Consider the following 22,108-nt stretch of genomic DNA (forward strand, 5'->3'; position numbering starts at 1 on the left):
TATATGTGTATATGTATGTATGTGTGTATATGTGTGTATGTATGTATATGTGTGTATGTATATGTGTGTGTATGTATATGTGTGTGAGTCTGTATGTATATGTGTGTGTATATATGTGTATGTATGTATATGTGTGTGTATGTATATGTATGTATATGTGTGTATGTATATATGTATATGTATGTATATGTGTATATATATGTGTATATGTATGTATGTGTGTATATGTGTGTATGTATGTATATGTGTGTATGTATATGTGTGTGTATGTATATGTGTGTGAGTCTGTATGTATATGTGCGTGTATATATGTGTATATGTGTGTGTATGTATATATGTATGTGTATGTATATGTTTGTGTGTCTGCGTGTATATGTGTGTGTAAGTATATATGTATATGTATATGTGTGTATATATATATGTGTGTATATGTGTGTGAGTCTGTGGGTATGTATGTATGTGTATATATATGTGTGTGTATATAAATGTACATATACATATGAATGATACCAGGCTTCAAATGCTAGAGCAGGAAGGGGCTCGAAAGGGCCATCTAGTCCAACCCCTTGTGCCAGGCCGGAATACCCAATCAGAGCACCATCCAGCATAGGGAGAACTCTGTTTACGAAACTCCAGCTTCTGTTTACGAAACTCCATCCGCACCCAGGACGGGGGTCCAGCTTGGAGCATGACCGCTGTGCTTGTCCTTGCAGGTTTGGGGAGGCCGTCAACGGCAACCTGGTGGTGGGCACCCTGGCCTGGCCCTCGCCGTGGGTCATCGTCTTCGGCTCCTTCTTCTCCACTTGTGGGGCTGGGCTGCAGAGCCTGACCGGGGGCCCCCCGCCTGCTGCAGGCCATCTCCCGGGACGGGATCGTGCCCTTCCTGCGGGTGAGTTGGGGGCTGAGTTGGGTTGGGTTGGGTTGAGAAGAGAAGAAGTGGGGCTTGCATCTTGCTCCTGGGCCAACTATCTCAGACAGGCATGGGCCAACTTGGGCCTTTCATCCGGGTGTTTTGGACTGCAACTCCCACCATTCCTCACAGCCTCAGGCCCCTTCCTTTTCCCCCTCGGCCGCTTAAGCCGAGGTTCTGAGGTTCTTACCCTTGAGACTTATGCTTCATGTTCAGGCCAACTTGGACGACATTGACGAGTCTCAAGCGCCTTCAGATCAGTTCTTTGGCACCAGACGATGACTGTGTCTTCAAACATAGGCCATTAGGACTGAGGCTGAGGATTGCTCCTGGATGAAAGGCCCAAGTTGGCCCATGCCTGGTCTAACGGCTCTGACCTTCTGCCTGCATCTGTGACTAATGGGTTCTGTTACTAGTGAAGCAAGTGGAGTGTATCCGTTGCTTCCCTTTGCACTGAACACCTCCCCCAGCAGAGGATGCCTCCAGGCAACAACAGCCAGGCTACCTCCACGCAGATACCCTTACTGGTTGACTTTGCCAACTCCATGGCTACTCAGAGCTGTTCAAGCTTGCTAATTGCAACATTCATGAAAGGGTTATTTCTCCCGCCCTGGACATTATTCCACAGGTGTATATATATATATATATATATATATATATATATATATATATACACAGCCCACTTGCCTCAACACCAACAGACCTCTGAAGGTGCCATTAGCCACAGTTGCAGATGAAACATCAGGAGAGAATGCTACTGGAACATGGCCATACAGCCAGAAAAACTTACTGCAACCCAGTTAATGCTTTTGCTGGATCAGTTTCTTTAAAGGAGCTGGCCGTGGTGCTGATCTGACTTCAGGTTTGGTCCCTTTAAAAGCCATTCCTGCAAAACAAAGCCCTGTTTCTCTCCCCAATGTATATACACTCCACTTGCCTCATCTCCAACAGAACCTCTAAAGATGCCGTTAGCCACAGATGCAGGTGCAACATCAGGAGAGAATGCTCCTGGAACATGGCCAAAGAGCCCAGGAAACTGACAGCAACTGGGTTCTTCTTTATTTATATACTAGCTTTGCCCGGCCACGCATTGCTGTGGCTTATGGGAATCCTTTGTTGGCCAGGTGGAATAGCAGTGAATAGCCTTGCAGCCTTAAAGCCTGGCCGTTTTCTGGAGTAGCTGGAGTAGCACCCTCAATCAAAGAGCTGCTTTGAAGTCTGGCTACTTCCTTAGTAGGGGAATCCTTGTTTGGCCAGCTTGAACTGCACTGAATAGTCTTGCAGCTTAAAAGCCTGGCCGCTTTCTACCTAGGGCATCCTTTCTAGGCCTGGTTGAATGGGACGGAGTAGCCTCGTGGCTTCAGAGCTTGAGGGTTTTCTAGCTAGGGGAAATCTTGGTTGGCCAGGTTGAATAGCACTGAATAGCCTTGCTGCCTGCAAGCCTGGCCGGTTTCTAGCTTGCGGAATCCTTGGTTGGCCAGTTTGAATAGCAATGAATAGTCTCAGTGTGGCGGGTATGAATGCTGCAATTAGCCACCCTGATTAGCATTTAATGGCCTTGCAGCTTCAAAGCCTGTTTGCTTCCTGCCTGGGAGAATCCTTTGTTGGGAAGTGTTAGCTGGACCCAATTGTTTCCTTTCTGGAATTCCCAATTTCCCTGCTTTCAGAGTGTTGCTCTTTATTTACTGTCTTGGTTTTAGAGGTTATATTGTTCTGTATTATTATACCACAGTAATTATTTCATATTACAGTAGAGTCTCACTTATGCAACATTCACTTATCCAGTGTTCTGGATTATCCAACGCAGTCAGCCTTTTAGTAGTCAATGTTTTTGTAGTCAATGTTGTCAATACATTGTGATGTTTTGGTGCTAAATTTGTAAATACAGTAATTACTACATAGCATTACCGCGCATTGAACTACTTTTTCTTTCAAACTTGTTGTATAACATGACGTTTTGGTGCTTAATTTGTAAAATCATAATGTAATTTGATGTTTAATAGACTTTTCCTGAATCCCTTCCTATTATCTAACATATTCGCTTATCCAACATTCTGTCGGGGTGTTTATGTTGGATAAGTGAGACTCTACTGTATATTTATAATCTTATATTATCTGCTTAGAACTGGATTATATGAGGCTCCTTCTACACAGCTGTATAAAATGAACACTGAAGTGGATTATATGGCAGTGTGGACTCAAGATAATCCAGTTCAAAGCAGATAATATAAGATTATAAATGGGTAATATAGCTGTGTGGAAGGGCCTTGAGTCTACACTGCCATATAATCCAGTTCAAATCAGATAATCTGTATTTTATAGGCAATGGGGAAGAGGCCTGATTGAAGAGGCCCTGGGCACCATTAAATGGCTGAGTGGGTTGCTAGGAGACAACGTGGCTGGAGCTTAGCCTTCTAACTGGCAGCAATGGGGGGAAAAAACAATTATTCCTCTCCCTCTAATTAAGACTTTATTTTTCTTGGTTTTTTGATGTCTAAACACAGCAGGGATGAACATGTCTTTTGTGGCCAAGTTTTGTGGGTTTTGGGTGTGTAGTTTCGCTGTTTACTTTAAGTTAGAAATGGTCAGAACATTTATATACACACACACACACACACACACACACACACACACACTTACCCCCATTTGTACCCCGTCTTTCTCCACCCCAGAGGGGACTCAAGGCAGCTTACACAGGCATTTGTTCAATGCCTACAGATACACACACATATCAGACATACATTTAAAAATATGACAAAATTAAAATGCACACAATGACATTAAAACCTGACATTCATTTAAAATCACGCCGTCCAAGGATCGTAGTCAAAAGCCGTTCCATGGTTGTTGCGCAAGTTATACATATCTTATTGCACTACGGTATTATCTAAAGGTTTGATTCCAGAGCCAAGACTTCACTTTCCTTCTGAAGGCTGGGAGGGAGGGAGCCGATCTTATATTGCTAGGGAGGGAGTTCTGTCAGGGAATCGGCGACCCCCACTTGATTGATGAGCTAGGTCCCACCTCAGCTCACCCCGTCAGACCACTCTGCAAACAGCGAAAGAGGCACCGACCAAGAACAACAACTTCACTGATTTATATCTGCTGAAACTCAGCGGCATTGAAGGCTTTATTTACATTACTTACAGTGCTAAACTCCAAAGCTATCCGGACACATGTTGCATCCACAAGACCGACATGGAGCATGTCCGTCTGTCTCAAAGTCCGTTCTCTCTGTGCAGAAAACACCTCCTCAGCATGCCACAGTCTGATGCATCTTCCTGTCACTAAAGTCTTTGTCCATTTGCCATTCAAGCAATCAATCAAGGGCTCACTGCAATTAACCTCTTGACTGCTGGAATGCTTGCCGGAACGAATGCACACAATTCCACAGCAACAATAGATTATACATTTAACTTCATATCAACAAAACACTAACAAGTTCCACAGCCGAGAAGCCACCACCGAGAAGGCCCTGTCTCCCGTCCCTTCCAGCCGCGTTTGCGAAACAGGCGGGATCGAGAGCAGGGCCTCCCCGGATGATCTTAATCTTCTTCCTATTGTTCAGGTGACACCTCTTTCCCTGCCATAGGAATCCATGCCTCAATTGAGTCTCATTCTCTGAAGCATCAGAGGAGCAGTAGGAAACAGGCTTGGCCCCTTCCTCCCCAATTATGACCTCCTTTCGCATCTCTCAACAAGGCTCTCCGGCCCCTTTCTCTCCTCCTTCTCTTCTCCAAGATAAACATCCCCATCTCCCTGGGATTGCATTCGATTTTTCACCTGCTGCATCATGCAGTTGACTCACAATCAGCTCCTGCCCGCTCCCACTTCTGCCAATTGCAAGGCCCAGATCCCGTCCGTCCGTCCGTCGGTGCTTCTTTGCAAAGGCCAGGTTTATGCAAGAATGCTTACAATTGACCAGGGCTGCTTCAGGTAAGGAGGGGATCGGGCTCCTCATGCGTGCCCCTCTCTCCTGCCGGCAGCTCCATTGCGCGGTGCTGTGCGAGCGGTGAGGCGCATCTCTGCAAATGCAAACCGACAGCCGCCCCCTCCCTTGCGCCCGCTGGGACCGGCGGCTGGATTCCAACCGGCTTCGGTGCGGCCGCAGCCTGCTTTGCCCCCTGCGCGGCGGGTGGGAAGAGCCAAAGGAGGAGGCGGTGACCCCCAGCTCCCCTGGATGGGGGCCAAATGGGGACAGAGCCCCCTCCCCAAAGGCCATCCCTGCCGCCATCCCTCCCACCCTCCTCCTTTGATGTTAACATTGTTTTTATTCAAGCGAAGAGAAGTACAAACATGCAGACAAATAGGAAACAGATGCAGGAATTATAATAACTAACAAAATCAGTCAACTTGGGCCCTCCCTCCAGGTGTTTTGAACTCCAACTCCCACCATTCCTAACAGCCTCAGGCCCTTTGTTGCACCCCAAGGCAGCGTGAGCACTCGGAAACCGGACAAGAGCCAATATAACACACAATATCTTTATTAAAGCAATTATATATCCAAAGGAAATTAGGAATAGAGTCCGAGTAAAGAATAGTTCTTTTTAGAAAGTCAATGGTAGTTCCAAAAAGGTCCAGTATTGTAATCCACAATGAGAACACGATAGCTCTCTCGAAGGAAGATAGATTGTCCAAAGATTGAGTCAGTATAACAGAGTTGCAATAAGCAAAGTTCAGGGCCACTAGAAATACTTTGTAGTAATCCGAGGTAGCAAGGTAAGAGGGGTGAGACAAATCTTGAATCAGGGACAAGGAAATAACTGGATTGAAGCCCAGGTCTACTCGAGAGTCACGGCACGGCAACGGCCCGACTGGAACTGGAAACTTGGCATGGAAACAAACAGGAGCTGGAGACTAGAATCCTCTCTCAAGGAAAAGCAAAGTTGACACCGCAAGAAAATTACTGGGCGAAACACTTTTAACAGATTTCAGACTGTCCACAATTAGGGAGTACAAACTCTCAGAATTTTCTCATGGGAACACTAACCATTATCCCATCTGTTCGCTAATCTCTGGCTCTGGCGGACCCCCTGTTTTGCTCTCTGGTCACAAAATCTCTACGATTAAAACTCGCATTCTCCAGCGTCTCAACAACATCTGGCTCTTATCAGCGAAGAAGGAGTAGAAGAATCCTCCCTAATTAGTGAGTCTCTAAAGTCAATCTCTCGATTGGCACCTGCAGCTCCAGAGAGCCCTCCATAGTGTCAAAGTTCATGTCCTGAATCACTGCAGGCCCTGGTGCCATGGCTGGCTGGGATCTAAAACCCTTTCCTTTTCCCCCTTAAGCGGCTGAGGGGGAAAAGGAGGGGGCCTGAGGCTGTCAGGAATAGTGGGAGTTGGAGTCCAAACCATCAGCTACAAAAAGATCTTGTCAACCAGAAGTTCAGGTTCAGGGTGAGCTCCTGCCATCAGCCCCAGCTTCTGCTTTCCTAGCAGTTTGAAAACAACCATGTTAGTAGATAAATAGGTACTGCTTTGGCGGGGAGGTAAAAGGCGCCCTTAAAACATGCCAGCAAAATCCGATCAGGACGGCATTCATGGACGACAGGCTCCTTGGTTTGGAAAAATGAAACAACAACACCTCCCCATGGCTGAGTCGAGCACAGCCTTGAGGTGCCAGAGATGAAAAGAGGGGAGCCTTGCCTCTGTTTATGTATGTACTGTCTGTCTTTGTCGGTTGCATAAGCGTCATTGAACATTTGCCATATATGTACCCTGTAATCTGCTCTGAGTCCCCTCGGGGAGATAGATCACAATATAAATAAAGATGATGATGATGATGATGACTATTATTATTACTACAACACTTTATTTATATTCCGCCCTTCTCCCCGAGGGGACTCAGAGTGGATTATAGCATATAATAAACAGACACGGGCAAAGATTCAATGCCTAGTTACAATGAAATACAATGAGACACAAATTCACAGACAAAGGCAAAGGCTTCTCCTTTCATTTCCGGCTTATTATTATTATTACTACAACACTTTATTTGTATTCCGCCCTTCTCCCCGAGGGGACTCAGAGTGGATTATAGCATATAATAAACAGACACGGGCAAAGATTCAATGCCTAGTTACAATGAAATACAATGAGACACAAATTCACAGACAAAGGCAAAGGCTTCTCCTTTCATTTCCGGCTTATTATTATTATTACTACAACACTTTATTTGTATTCCGCCCTTCTCCCCGAGGGGACTCAGAGTGGATTACAGCATATAATAAACAGACACATGCAAAGATTCAATGCCTAGTTACAATGAAATACAATGAGACACAAATACACAGACAAAGGCAAAGGCTTCTCCTTTCATTTCCGGCTTATTATTATTATTACTACTACACTTTATTTGTATTCCGCCCTTCTCCCCGAGGGGACTCAGAGTGGATTATAGCATATAATAAACAGACACAGGCAAAGATTCAATGCCTAGTTACAATGAAATACAGTGAGACACAAATACACAGGCAAAGGCAAAGGCTTCTCCTTTCATTTCCGGCTCTGGAGTCAGTGCTCATCTCCGGCTCTGGGGGAGGTGCTCTTTCTCCATTTCCAAGCTGAAGAGCCTTGTGTTGTCTGTAGACACCCCGTGGTCGTGTAGCTGGCATGGTTGCATGGATCGTCTTTTTGCCTTCCCGCCAAGGCAGTACTTATTGATCTACTCACATTTGCATACTTTCGGACTGCTAGGTTGGTAGGAGCTAGGGCTAACACCAGGAGCTTACCCCATCTTGCGGATTAGAACTGCCGATCTTCAGGTCAACAGTTCAACAGCACAAGGATTTAACCCATTGTGCCATCCATAAACCCCTCCTGGCAGATGGCCATCTGTAAATCTGCATAAAAACCTCCAGAGAAGGAGAATCCATTGGAATTGGCACCAAGAATCCCTGTTTGGGCATTGGTTACCCCCCCCCCCCGGCATAGACCCCACCCTTTCCCCACTAAAGCACCTAGACAACGACCACGTCGTTGCAGCCGGACTCAACCACGGAGGCCCCCTTGCCCTGTTCTTCCTTCCACGGACCCCCCCCCCCCCTTTCCTCTTGCAGGCAGCTTCTTCTTCCCCGACCCACCTCCCCACCAAGGCCCCCCTCTTTCCAAGGTGGGATGGCACCTGGCAGGGCTGTCCTATCAGTGTGCAGTGAGCTCCGCGCATGGACCAGAGGAAGTCTGCCTGTGCCAAAGCTGTCCTCTCCTTCACAGACACAGAGAGAGATGGAGCGGGAGGCACTCTCTCCGTTGCTTTGGTTGCTTGCCTGGTCGTGACTGCGAGTCCCGCTCTGTTTGGCTGCCTGGTGATGCCCAGCAGGCTCCTGACCTGATTCTCCCTCAGCCTCCACTTCTCTCTGCCGGGGAATGGGTGCCGGGCCCTGTCTCTTGCAATGCGGGGAGGGATATCGGCAGCATCCACATTTCCCCTCCCTAGAATCATAGAATCATAGAATAGTAGAGTTGGAAGAGACCACATGGGCCATCTAGTCCAACCCCCTGCCAAGAAGCAGGAAATCGCATTCAAAGCACCCCCGACAGATGGCCATCCAGCCTCTGCTTAAAAGCCTCCAAAGAAGGAGCCTCCACCACGGCCCCAGGGAGAGAGTTCCACTGTCGAACAGCCCTTCTCACAGGGAGGAAGTTCTTCCTGATGTTCAGGTGGAATCTCCTTCCTTTCCTGTAGTTTGAAGCCCTTGTTCCCTTGCGTCCTAGTCTGCAGGGCAGCAGAAAACAAGCTCCCTCCCTCCTCCCTAGGACTTCCCTTCACGTATTTGTACATGGCTATCATGTCTCCTCTCAGCCTTCTCTTCTGCAGGCTAAACATGCCCAGCTCTTTAAACCGCTCCTCATAGGGCTTGTTCTCCAGACCTTTGAACATTTTAATTGCCTTCCTCTGGACACTTTCCAGCTTGTCAACATCTCCCTTCAACTGTGGTGCCCAGAATTGGACACAGTGTGATTCCAGGTGTGGTCTGACCAAGGCAGAAGAGAATAAGGGGGAGCAGGACTTCCCTGGATCTAGACGCTATTCCCCTATTGATGAGGCCAGAATCCCATTGGCTTTTTTAGCTGCCGCATCACATTGTTGGCTCATGTTTAACTTGTTCCCCACGAGGACTCCAAGGTCTTTTTCGCACACACTGCTGTCAAGCCAGGCATCGTCCCCCATTCTGTATCTTTGATTTCCATTTTTTCTGCCGAAGTGAAGTATCTTGCATTTGTCCCTGTTGAACTTCATTTTGTTAGTTTCGGCCCATCTCTCTAGTCTGTCAAGATCGTTTCGAATTCTGCTCCTGTCTTCTGGAGTGTTGGCTCTCCCTCCCAGTTTGGTCCCGTCTGCAAACTTGATGATCGTGCCTTCTAACTCTTCGTCTAAGTCGTTAATAAAGATGTTGAACAGAACCGGGCCCAGGACGGAGCCCTGCTTGTGGCACTCCACTTGTCACTTCTTTCCATGATGAAGACGACGCATTGGTGAGAATCACCCTTTGGGTTCGTTCGCTCATCCTTCCATCCTTCCATCCGTGCATCTGCACCTCGACTGGCATCTGCTGCAATCTGCTGCAGCCTGGCCCTGCTGCCTGAGTGAAGTCCACTCTGCTCCTGCTCCTTGCAGTGTTCTTCTGAAGACTAATCGGGGCAAACTGTTTTTGGAATCACCCTGGACTACTCAAGTCTAGATGTAGTTAGATAGATGATAGAGTTAGATTGAGGGAATCTTCCAAAAGGCCTTCGATGATTAATCGTTGTAGGTTCAATTTATCTGCCCATTCAACAATAGCTCCATCGATCATGCTTTGCCAGTATTGTAATGCACTTTATTGACTATTTTAGCTGTGGATCTACCTCTCCCCATTTTGAAATATTCTGCACTTTGGCCCAGATCCGTGTATTAGTCTCCTGTTTTTAACATTTTATTCTGTATGTTGATTTTTATGATTGTTTTATTGTTGCTGGTGTCTTATTGTTGGGACACTGTTTTATTGTACTGTTGTTGTTGTTACATTGTGTGTTGGGCAAGGCCCCATGTAAGCCGCCCCACGTCCCTTCGGGGAGATGGGGCGGGGTATAAGAATGAAGTTATTATTATTATTATTATTATTATTATTATTATTATTATTATTATTATTATTATTATCCTTTCCCTGTTTCCAAAGCATGCCTAGACAGGCTTTACTGTGTTTCACTCTATCCTGTTCACGTCACATCCCTTACTTTGAAGTTAGTAGAAATGTGAATCTCCAGGGAAACTAACTTCCCATTGGTCAGAATGTCTTTTATGGCCCCAATAAACTGGACCATAAGGTTGGAACCATTTTGGTTTTCTCTTCTCCCTTTGTTCTTCTAGCTAACAAGAAGCATCTCGCCATTTCTCCTGGCAAGATGTAACTATTTAGATGTTTGTTATTTTTCCTTTCTTATTTTCCTTAGAAACCAGTCTAGAGTAGACTAGACAGCTCCCAAGCCTTTCTATCTACAAGGGAGTTCTTTTTACCTGAATAAATACTTTTTGAACTTTTATTGAGACTCTGCAGTCCATTGCAATCCTAAATGGTCAAAGGCTTCTCTTTGCTCACCCCGTGTAAGTAACTGCTGCATTTGGAAGCTTTGCTTTTGCTACTCTGCTGATTTTTGGTGGAATCTCCCCCAGAGAGGGTTCAATTGAGTCTAACCGCTCAGAGATGACCACAACCCAAACGCCTGCCCGTATATCTGACCACTCGTCCGTCTGCCTCTCTGCCACCTTCATCTCCCACATGGGCCCAGGTCTGGAAGCCAGGACTCCCTCTGAAGAGGGAAGGGGCTACTGGGGATGCTGGGCTTGGAGAAGGAAGCCGGGAGTCCGCTGGAGCCTCCTCCCTCTCTGGAGGTCTTTAGGCAGATGCCTTCTGCCGAGAGGACCGGATTGGATGGGTTTATACGATTCCACGTCTTCTGAAGAGCAACCTTAATTCCACAGCAGGCCTGCAAGGTCGGCTGCTCTCAGGACCACCAATGGAGAAGGTCACAGGCTCATCGCCTGTCACAATCTCCTTTTTGGGTGATATCAAGACATCTCAACATTTATTATTATTTATTTATTTACAGCATTTATATTCCGCCCTTCTTTCTCACCCCGAAGGGGACTCAGGGCGGATCACATTACACATATAGGCAAACATTCAATGCCTTTTAACATAGAACAAAGACAAGAACAAACATAGGCTCCGAGCGGGCCTCGAACTCATGACCTCCTGGTCAGAGTGATTCATTGCAGCTGGTTGCAGCTGGCTTGCTCTCCAGCCTGCACCACAGCCCAAGCCCAGAACATGGCCAATGTCTTCCAAAACATTGCAACCTATTTGCAACACAGCACTGCTCCTCAGTACCACAACACAGAATTAACTCTCAAATACAGTGATGTATGAGACAATCAGAAAGATACAAACATCAGCTTTAGTGACAATTTCAGGCTGGACTCTGGCTTTTCATGCTTTCTGTTCAGATAAAACAAACTCCTGTTCAACTAAAATTAATTTGATTTCTTGCCTAATAAAAGCGTAGCTATGTGGGATAGGCCAGGCACTTTCGAAACAAAATTGCTTCTACTTTTGGTTCCATTTACTTTACAAGAACATCTTTATTAAGATGCTCTGGGCACCTTCTTCTTCCCATGTTCTTTGTTTGTTTGTTTGTTTGCTTGTTTGCAGCACTTTTACCCCGCCTTTCTCACCCAAGGGGACTCAAGGCGGCTTACAATAAATAGGCAAAAATTCAGTGCCTGCAAACAACAAACCCTAAACAACAGTTCATATAAAAACAACGTAACATTACAGAATAAAAACTCATTATACAAAATTTAAAACATATCCAAGTTAAAATCCATTCATCCAGAATCCTCAATAAGTCTTTGTACAGGTCATGTAAAGTCCATGTTCTCATTCATTAAAAGCTTGTGTGCACAACCATGTCTTTAAGGCTTTTCTGAAGCCCAGGAGAGTTGGAACCTGCCGAATGTTGCTGGGGAGGGCGTTCCACAGCCGAGGAGCCACCGCTGAGAAGGCCCAGTCCCTCGTTCCCACCAGCTGTGCCTGCGAGGCTGGTGGGACCGAGAGCAGGGTCTCCCCAGATGATCTAAGGGTTCTAGAAGGCTCATAGGAGGAGATACGTTTCTTGCTTCCCTTCCAGTTTCTCCCATTTAGTTACCTGCAACTGGACCGTGGTGTTGTCCTGGCTGTAAGCAATGAACGCTCTGGTTACATCCCATATAGATGACTGCAATGGAGTTGCCTTTGAAGACTGTTCTGAAGCTTCATTTGGTCCAACGGGCAGCAGCCAGATTGCTCACCAGAGCGGTGCGCAGGGAGCATACAACTCCCTGTGGCATCAGCTCCGCTGGCTGCCGGTCTGCTCCCGAGCATTGGCCGATAAAGCCCTAAATGGTTCCGGCCCAGCTTGCTGATCCGAATGTATCTCCTCTATGAACCACTTCGGAGTTTTAGATCATCTGGGGAGGCCCTGCTCTCGATCCCACCTCCTTCGCAAGCACAACTGATTGGGATGAGAGACAGGGCCTGTTGCACCCCAAGGCAGCGCGAGCACTCAAAAACCAGACAGGAGCCAATATAACATACAAGCCGTTTATTGAAGCAAAATATATATCTATGTGGAATTTAGGCAGAAAGTCAGAGTAAGAAATAGTTCTTTATATAAAGTCAATTGTAGTTCAGAATGGGTTTTGAAAGGTCCAAATTGTAATCCACAAATTAAAACTCGATAGTTTCCTCCCAGAAATCAAAGTTTGTCCATGAAACAATAGCAGGAACACAGCGCTGCAAATCGGCAAACTCCAAATCCACTTGAAAAGTCTCATAGCAGGAGCAAGAAAGCAAGGTAAACAAGGCAGAGTCAATCTCTATTCAGGAACAAGGAAAACTTGATATAAGGAGAGGTCTACTCGAGAGTCGCGGCATGGCACGGCTCGCCTGGAACTGGAAACTCGGCACGGGAACAGGAGACAAAGCAAGGAGCTGGAAACTGGAACCTCTTCCGAGGAAAGGCAAAGTTGACACCGCAAAGAGAATACAGTGAGGGGCACTTTTAAAGAACCCCAAGTCTGCAAAATTAAGGAGTATAGGACCCACAAAACTTCTCATGGGAAAAGTTAGCCATTATCCAATTTGAGAGCTAACCTTCGACTCCGTCTCACTCCCTCTCTCCTGCTCCTATCTTTTGTAACAAATTCCTTCCAATTAAAAGTCTCATCTGCACCCAAGTCAACACCATCTGGTGTAGGTAACAATGAGGAGACATCAGAATGTTCGCCAATTAGTGGTTCTTCTGGAACCATATCAGGCAGCTGCAAGGCCATGGGACCCCTGTCCGGGGCAGAAATGTCTGCAAACTCCGCAGCAGCATCTCTTTCCAACTCCATGTCTTGATGGAATACGGGCCATGATGGCTGAGCTACAACAGGGCCTTCCTTTAGGTGAAACTCCCTCCCTAGCGATATTAGGTCAGACCCCTCCCGCCTAACCTTTAGGAAGAGAGTCAAAACTTGGCTTTGGGAGCAAGCCTTTGATAAAAAGCGCAAAAAACCATATTTACCTGGAAATTGTGCAATGGATTTTGGAACGGCTTTAGACCTTGCCTTTGGATGATGTGTCTCATATTGGAATATATTTTAATTATGTTTTTATGTCTGTCAGTTTTAATAATTCCATGTCTGTGTTTTTATGCCCAAGGCACCACATAAGTGTCCTTTGTAAGCCACCTTGAGTAGAGAAAGGCAGGATATGGATATGGTAAACAAATACATAATAAATTGACCAACTAATACTCATTGGGTAAATATGCTCCCCTGGGATTGGGACCCAGAAGCCCACAGTCAGCAGGGCAAATGGCTCCATACGTGGGCACCCCGTGGCTCCTTTCCTTCTTTTCTCTGGCAAAACTAATCATTTATTTATTTATTTACAGTATTTATATTCCGCCCGTCTCACCCTGAAGGGGACTCAGGGCAGATTACAATTAACATATACATGGAAAACATTCAATGCCATCAGACAAACAACATACAGTATAGACACACACAGAGGCATTTAACATTTCCAGCTTCACAATTCCGGCCACAAGGGGAGCTGTTGCTTCATCATCCACTAATGACACCGAGTACTGTACTTCCTCATTCCTTTCCGGCATGTTGCTGGCAGTTTTATGGTGTTGTAAATTACCGTATATACTCGAGTATAAGCCAACCCAACTATAAGCCGAGGCATCTAATTTTACCACAAAAAAACTGGGAAAACATTGATTCCAGTATAAGCCGAGAGTGGTAAATTTCAGAAATAAAAACAGATACCAATAAAATTACATTAATTGAGGCCTCAGTAGTTTAAATGTTTTTGAATCTTTAAATCAAACTGTAATTTGAGATATGACTGTTCAACTCTGATTAAATCATTATTTTCATCTTCAATGTAAATGTGCTTATGCATCCTTTTAATAATAATAGAATGAAATAATAAATGGAATAATAATAATAAGTGCAGTAAAATAATAAATGCAATAATAGAGTAAAATAATGTATTAATAATAATAAATAGAGTAAAATAAATGTCAAAGTAACAACAATAAGAGAGTAAAATAATAAATGTAATAATAATAATTAATAGAGTAAAGTAACAAATGTAACAATACCAATAATAATAGAGAAAAATAATAAATATATCATATATACTTGAGTATAAGCCAACCTGAATATAAGCCCACCAGGACCCTCACCCAAGTATAAGCCGAGGAGGGTTTTTTTCAGTCCTAAAAAAGGGCTGAAAAACTAGGCTTATACTCAAGTATATACAGTAGTTAAATTAGCCTCCCGCATAAAGCGTACCTAAATTTCCTACTTGACAGATGCAACTGTCTTTCGGGCTACGTAGGTAACACAGAGCTGGGCTTTTTAATGGTTGGGGGCTTAACCCGACCCGGGCTTCGAACTCATGACCTCTCAGTGAGTAGTGATTTATTGCAGCTGGTTACTAGCCAGCTGCGCCACAGAGGCTTGGTGGGCATTGGTCTCCTCCTCTTCTGGAGATTCTCCTTCCACCACCGTGCCTCCATGCAACTCGGCATTCTCTTTACTGGCCTTTCCTCTTGCATGGAGGGGGGAGTTCCTGCATGCCATCCCAAAACCCCCAAGACCACCACCACCACCACCAATTCCTGCCCAGCCAGGAGATTTTGGGACTCACTGACATGTCCCTTTAACCCCCAAACACCTCTCTCCACTTGGACACTAGAAGCAAGGAGATCGTTTCAATAGGTTTAATTGGCCAGGTCACCCTGCTGGGTGGAGCAACTCAGGAAAGTGCCACACACACAACCGAGAGCAGCTTGGTTTTATCATTGCTACCTTATCCTTAAAGCCCTTTTTTGTCTTAACTGGTAGTTTTTCACTCTGGTGTCCCTTCACACACACATACACACACAATTGTGCACATCCAGGTGTTCTGCTGGCGGTGCCCTTGAGACGCCAATGGGAATCGCCTTGACGGTGGGTCAGCTGATGCCGCTCCTGTCACTTCCACCTCGTCTGCTTCCCTGCCGTCTCCTGGGCTGCAGGTTGATTCGCAAGGTCCTTTCTGGCCAAGCTTCACGCGTCATCTGCTTCCATCATTGCTAGGATGGTCTGTTTATCTCAGGCATGGGCCAACTTCATCCCTCCAGGTGTTTCGGACTCCAACTCCCACCATTCCTCACAGCCTCAGGCCCCTTCCTTTTCCCCCTCGGCCGCTTAAGCCGAGGTTCTGAGGTTCTTACCTTTGAGACTTATGCTTCATGTTCAGGCCAACTTGGACGACATTGAGGATTCTCAAGCGCCTTCAGATCAGTTCTTTGGCACCAGACGAAGACTCTGTGTCTTCAAACATAGGCCATTAGGACTGAGGCTGAGGATTGCTCCGGCATTCACAGCCATTGAGAAAGAGACCTGGACTGAGAAATAGAGACCTTGACCTCGGCTTAAGTGGCTGAGGGGGAAAAGGAAGGGGCCTGAGGCTGTTAGGAATGGTGGGAGTTGCAGTCCAAAACACCTGGCAGGAGGGCCACAGTTTGCCCATGCCTCCTTTAGATCCACACTCAAGGGGAGAAAGAAACACTCGTTGTAGGCCTCTACTCTCCCTTCCCAGGTTCTTGCAGTGCAGCAGGGTGCAAAAGTGACCCACACGAATGGTGGAATCTCTCTCTCTCATTCTCTCTCTCTCCCTGCAGGTCTTTGGCCACGGCAAAGCCAACGGGGAACCCACCTGGGCCCTCCTGCTGACCGCCTGCATCTGCGAAATCGGGATCCTCATTGCCTCCCTGGACGAAGTGGCCCCCATCCTCTCCATGTAGGTCCACCGAGGGCATCCATCCATCAGCACATTCCCAAAGAGCGCTCCCCAAGAGCAGCTTTGAAGGACCAAATTTGGGGACGGGTGGGTGGGCAAAGGGTGCCATGGCTCCAGCCAGGCTTCATTGTGGAGGCCTTGCCGGTGCCGGACTGGGAAGGAGCTACACACCTGCAGGAGATGGGGATGGCTCAAGGAAAGAAAGGGGAGCAATCCCAGAGTGGGAAAGTTTTGGAAAATGGCATTCACAACCATTTGGAGATTGTGTAGCAAGTAACAGTATCTTTACTTCTGTTCAAAAAGTCAAACAGGGCAACAATATATTTATTTATTTTATTTATTTACAGTATTTATATTCCGCCCTTCTCACCCTGAAGGGGACTCAGGGCGGATTACAATAAACACATATATGGCAAACATTCAATGCCAACAGACAAACAACATACAGTATAGACAGACACAGAGGCATTTAACTTTTTTTTTCCAGCTTCACGATTCCGGCCACAGGGGGAGCTGTTGCTTCACCATCCACTAATGGCTGTACTTCCTCATTCCTTTCCTCGTGTTTTGCTGGCAGTTTTATGATGTTGTAAATGAGTTAAATTAGCCTCCCGCATAAAGCGTACCTAAATTTCCCTACTTGACAGATGCAACTGTCTTTCGGGGCTGCATAGGTCAACAGCAAGCCGGGCTATTTAATGGTCGGGGGCTTAACCCGACCCGGGCTTCGAACTCATGACCTCTCGGTCAGTAGTGATTTATTGCAGCTGGTTACTAGCCAGCTGCGCCACAGCCCGCCATATATACACCAGTCTCTCTGAAGTCACACAGAGAACATAGGGAATAAACAGTCCCTTTAAACAGTCTTTAAATATGCCTCATTTCCTTATAAATAATCAGATTTTGGAGAGTTGGCAGCCATTTCCTTCCCGACTGTTTCCAGTCAGCGCTCTCTTCTCTCTCAGAGTTAAAAATGTTTGTCTCAGCAGCAAGGTAGAGACAGTAGCCAATCGGAATTCTGGCTCCTGGCTGGCTCAGCCAATCAGTCAACACATTATATCCTCATAATCAGAACTTCCTTTTTCCTTTTGGTCACCGGCATTTCTGGTCTTTTTCTTTTTTTATTGTGTCATAATAATTAGCGGTACCTACTTAGCGGTACCTAATTTCTCTACTTACAGCTGTAAGATGATTTTGAACTGCTTAGGTAAACAGTGAGCTGGGCTTGACAGTCGGGTGCTCATCCCAACTGGGCTTTGAACTGACCTCTTTTCGGTTGGCAGATCTTATTACTGCTGGTGATTTATGTAATATGTAATATGCAAGGCCATGTCTTCAGTTGTTAGACTGAACCTATTGTCTCTATTCTGTTAGGAAAACAGAATATGCCTGTGCATAAAAACGGAGTTTCAGAAATGTTTTTAGTGCCCAAAATATATCTACTCTCCCATAAAAACAACTTGTTTATATCATGCACTCAAGAGACAAAAATGAAGTAAGCTTTGGTAAAATAACCTATTTGGTTTACTCACCACTTTCATGTGTTCAGCATAACACAGGTACATAGTTTATCTGTCCAGTTTCAGATATGTTTGGGATAGTTTTTCTGTGCAGATGGCAGAGGGCATCTTTCTTACAATCATCAAGCAAACATGTGTGTTTGCTCTTAGCAGTTCAAAGTCTAAGAAGAATCTAAAATGGAGTCTGAGGTCTGTTACACCCCGAGGTAGCGAGAGCACCTTGAAAACCACACTGAAGCCAGAAACATAAGCCAAGCAGTTTATTATAGGGTATGTGTGTGTGTGTGTGTGTGTGTGTAAGCAAATAGCATAAAAAGTCAATAGAGGAATTAGTCCATAGTATAAAATTTGTGACTGTTCAACACAAATCCAGTAAAGTCTTTCAATATTGTAATCCACAAAGGGAACTTGATGTTCCGCCAGTAAGTTGGAGTAGTCCGTAACACTGTCCTCCAAACTAGGTCAGCCAGAAGTTGCAAGGAACAAGGAGAAGACACTGTAATCCACAAGGGAAGCAGTTGCCAAGGAGTCACAGATTCGAGGTTAACAAGGCGAGGTATACTCGAGAGTCACAAAACACAAACCCAGCCTGGAAATCCTGAAATCAGTCACGGGAACTCTTGCAAGGAGCAAGAGGCAGGAACACAGATTCTTCTTCCAAGAATAGCAAAGTTGACACCGCAACCAGGGCAGGGAGAGAAGCACCTTTAAAGAGTTTTCAAGGCTACAAGTCAATGAGAGTTGAACGCACAGAATTTCACATGTGAAAGTTAGTCATTAGTGCGTCTCAGAGCCAAACGGCGACTCCTTCTTACACCCTCCCTTTGACTCCTTTCCTTCGTGAAAGATTCTCTCCGATTAAAAGCAGCATCCTCCCCTGCGTCAACAACATCTGGCAAAACCAACCTTGACTGAGGATCGGAATGTTCGCCAATTAGTGGAGTCTCTGGCTCCACTACTTCGGGCACCTGCAAAGGCATTGGGCTTTGCTCCAAGTCCTGGATGGGCCCAATATCCGAATCAGACTCTGCATCAGACTCCAACTCCTGCGGTAATACAGGCCGCGGCGGCTGAGTTACAACAACGTCTGTGCAGTCTCAGATCAGATCATGTTGTAGCTAGAATATGGAATCAAAAGGAGATACCTTCCGTCAACGACTGGATTTTAAAATTGTTTGATATAGTACAAATGGACACTTTAACTCAAAGACTGAGCGAAGTCAAAGAAAAAACAGATTGGCTGGGCTTCAAAGACTTCATCCAGAAGGAAGGATATAATCTAACAATAGACTTATCTGATAAGTGAAATACATCAAAACAACAAGACTGTTAATACCTGAGACAAAAACAGACTATAAGATTTCAAAACGCTCAAGAGGTCAATGGGAAGTCATTCCAATATTTTTCTTTTTTTTTCCTTTTTTTCCCTTCTTATATATATATATATATATATATATATATATATATATATATATATATATAGAGAGAGAGAGAGAGAGAGAGAGAGAGAGAGAGAGAGTCAAGACCCAGGCTGCAGAGCACCAATAACCATGCGCAGAGGCCAGAAACTACCTAATATCTTTATTAAAGGAATATATAAAGTTAATAAAAACAAGTGAAGAATATAGTTCAGAAGTAGACCTTTCAGGAAAGGTCAAATATAGTCCAGGAAAACAATGCCCAATATGAGATATTAAAGTCCAAAGTTATAATCCAATAACCGAAACACACACCTTGCCAAGCAAAGCGTGGGGAAATGACAGGGTCCTTTAGTCCAATGGAGCTTGGCAACAAAGGCTGGAAGCAAACTAGATGCTTGGCAAACAAGGCTTGATACGTGGCAACAAGAGGCAAGAAGCAAGAACGAGGTCCGTGGCAAGATCCGAGGACAAGGCAGGCTTGAAACTGGAACAAGGTCCGAGGGAACTGGAATAGCGTAGTCCACACACAATCTACTCCCGAAGCTGACGAATTGACTCCGCAAGGATTTCTATATAGGATCTTGTTTTCCCGCCAAGGAACACTTTCTCTGGGGAACAAGAAACGAAACCTATACTGTGTCCAGATGCATGACTCCTTAAAGTTTCCCAAGGGAAACAGACTTAATCAGCTAATTGTCTGGCAGCTATCCTGGCGCTCCGGCGAGTCGCCTCTCGAGCGCCTGTATCTTGATTATAATAATCCCGGCGAGAAAATGGGGGAGATTTCTGCTCAAGGCTTGTTTGGCTGACTTCTTGTGGGCAAACATCTTGCAGGTGCAAGGGCTCCAAATCTGGCTGAAATGGTGGGAAACCCAAGTTTTCCTCTTCATCTGCCACAATAGTACTAGGAACGGGACTACATGGCCCATGAGTCATCACATATATATATTTTTTTTTCCCTCGGTTTTTATTTGACTTTTTTCTTGGTTTATGTTCCTCTACTTTCACTCCAATTTCTATACACAATTGTTTCCCTTGCTTTCACTATAATTATAGACAAAAGCACAATAAAAACTATTTATAATTTTTTTAAAAAAAAAAAATCATGTGGTCTGCAGCCCCTCCTACAACCTCTCAGGAAACATAGAGCAAAGGAAGCTGCATACCAGAACATACATACATACAAAAAAGTAAACAAACAGAATCATAGTTTAACAAATTACTAGAGAAATCTTGAAGAAGGTTGTAGTATCCAACAGAAAGGTTTCTGTGTGCATTCCTCCCGTTGGTCTCTGTGCTTCTTACTTGCATCTGTGGCTAACGCACCGCGTGCCGTGCTGCATGTGTTGTGGGTCTCAGGGTAGACCATCCTGCCCCACACATCTCATCTCACGGGCCTCTCTTCTTGCCCCTCTGCAGGTTCTTCCTGATGTGCTACATGTTTGTCAACCTGGCCTGCGCCGTGCAGACGCTGCTGAGGACCCCGAACTGGCGCCCACGCTTCCGCTATTACCACTGGTGGGTGGGCAGTGGGGCAGCAATGGATGTGTGGATGGTTGGGAGAGAGGGAGGGAGATGAAAGGAAGGGGGGCTTCGTGGAGATGACTGTGATACCCTTGGCTCTTCATCGCATGCAGGACACTCTCCTTCCTGGGCATGAGTCTCTGCTTGGCGCTGATGTTCATCTGCTCCTGGTACTACGCCATAGTCGCCATGGTGATCGCCGGGCTCATCTACAAATACATCGAATACCGAGGGTACGTCGTGCGTTGGGGGGAGCTGAGGGTGAAGTGGCCACTGCGGGAGTGGAAGGGCGGGACTCAGCAGCTCTTCCTTCAATTGAGATGCCAATGACGGCGACCACTTTATAGACACCTTTGGCGGGTGGGAAAAGATTGTGGAGACCTCACAATTGAAATTCACCGAGACCAGGTTTGGGTGCCGAAGGGAAACCTTCTCCTCTCCACGAAGACACATCCTACTGCCCACCAACTCAATGCACCTGTGGCATAGTGGAGATGGTCCATGTGCTCTAACCTCATAGTTGGTGCCAGCACCATAAGACTATCCAAGTGGGACCTATCTCCAAATGCATTGAGTACATTATGTAACAAGGCAGGGGCAAACTTTGGCCTTTCCTCCAGATGTTTTGGACTCCAACTCCCACCGTTCCTAACAGCCTCAGGCCCCTTCCTTTTCCCCCTCAGCCGCTTAAGCGGCTGAGGGGGAAAAGAAAAGGGCCTGAGGCTGTTAGGAACGGTGGGAGTTGGAGTCCAAAACACCTGGCGGGAGGGCCACAGTTGGTCCAGGTGTCAAAGGGATGACTTCATGAGTTCTTGATCGGGCCCGAAGGGGAAAGGGAAAGGGCCTGAGGCTGTTAGGAACGGTGGGAGTTGGAGTCCAAAACACCTGGCGGGAGGGCCACAGTTGGCCCAGGTGTCAAAGAGATGACTTCATGAGTTCTTGGTCGGGCCCGAGGGGGAAAAGGAAAGGGCCCAAGGCTGTTAGGAACGGTGGGAGTTGGAGTCCAAAACACCTGGCGGGAGGGCCACAGTTGGTCCAGGTGTCAAAGGGATGACTTCATGAGTTCTTGGTCGGGCCCGAGGGGGAAATGAAAGGCCTGAGGCTGTTAGGAATGGTGGGAGTTGGAGTCCAAAACACCTGGAAGGAAGGCCACAGTTGGCCCAGGTGTCAAAGGGATGACTTCATGAGTTCTTGGTCGGGCCCAAGGGAGAAAAGGAAAGGGCCCGAGGCTGTTAGGAACGGTGGGAGTTGGAGTCCAAAACACCTGCAGGGCCAATGTTTGCCCATGCCTGCTCTATCCCATTGACCCATGAGGTCCTGTCTGTGGGATAGGGCCCCCCAAAGCATCCTTTGCCCCTTCTGTGC

At 46.1% G+C, this 22,108-nt stretch overlaps 1 protein-coding gene across 1 annotated transcript in view; it reads left to right on the forward strand.

Moving 5' to 3' along the window:
• Nucleotides 1-507: 507 nt before the first annotated feature.
• Nucleotides 508-22,108, forward strand: part of slc12a5 (solute carrier family 12 member 5) — a gene marked incomplete at its 5' end in the record, with an annotated part of 42,225 nt that continues 20,624 nt past the window's right edge. Inside the window, 5 exon segments of the mRNA XM_062979795.1 lie at nt 508-831; nt 833-889; nt 16,160-16,278; nt 20,639-20,737; nt 20,857-20,976. Of these exon segments, the coding sequence (XP_062835865.1) occupies nt 508-831; nt 833-889; nt 16,160-16,278; nt 20,639-20,737; nt 20,857-20,976 (719 nt within the window).

The sequence above is a fragment of the Anolis carolinensis genome, chromosome 4 (genome assembly GCF_035594765.1).
Source record: "Anolis carolinensis isolate JA03-04 chromosome 4, rAnoCar3.1.pri, whole genome shotgun sequence".
Classification (NCBI taxonomy): domain Eukaryota; kingdom Metazoa; phylum Chordata; class Lepidosauria; order Squamata; family Dactyloidae; genus Anolis; species Anolis carolinensis.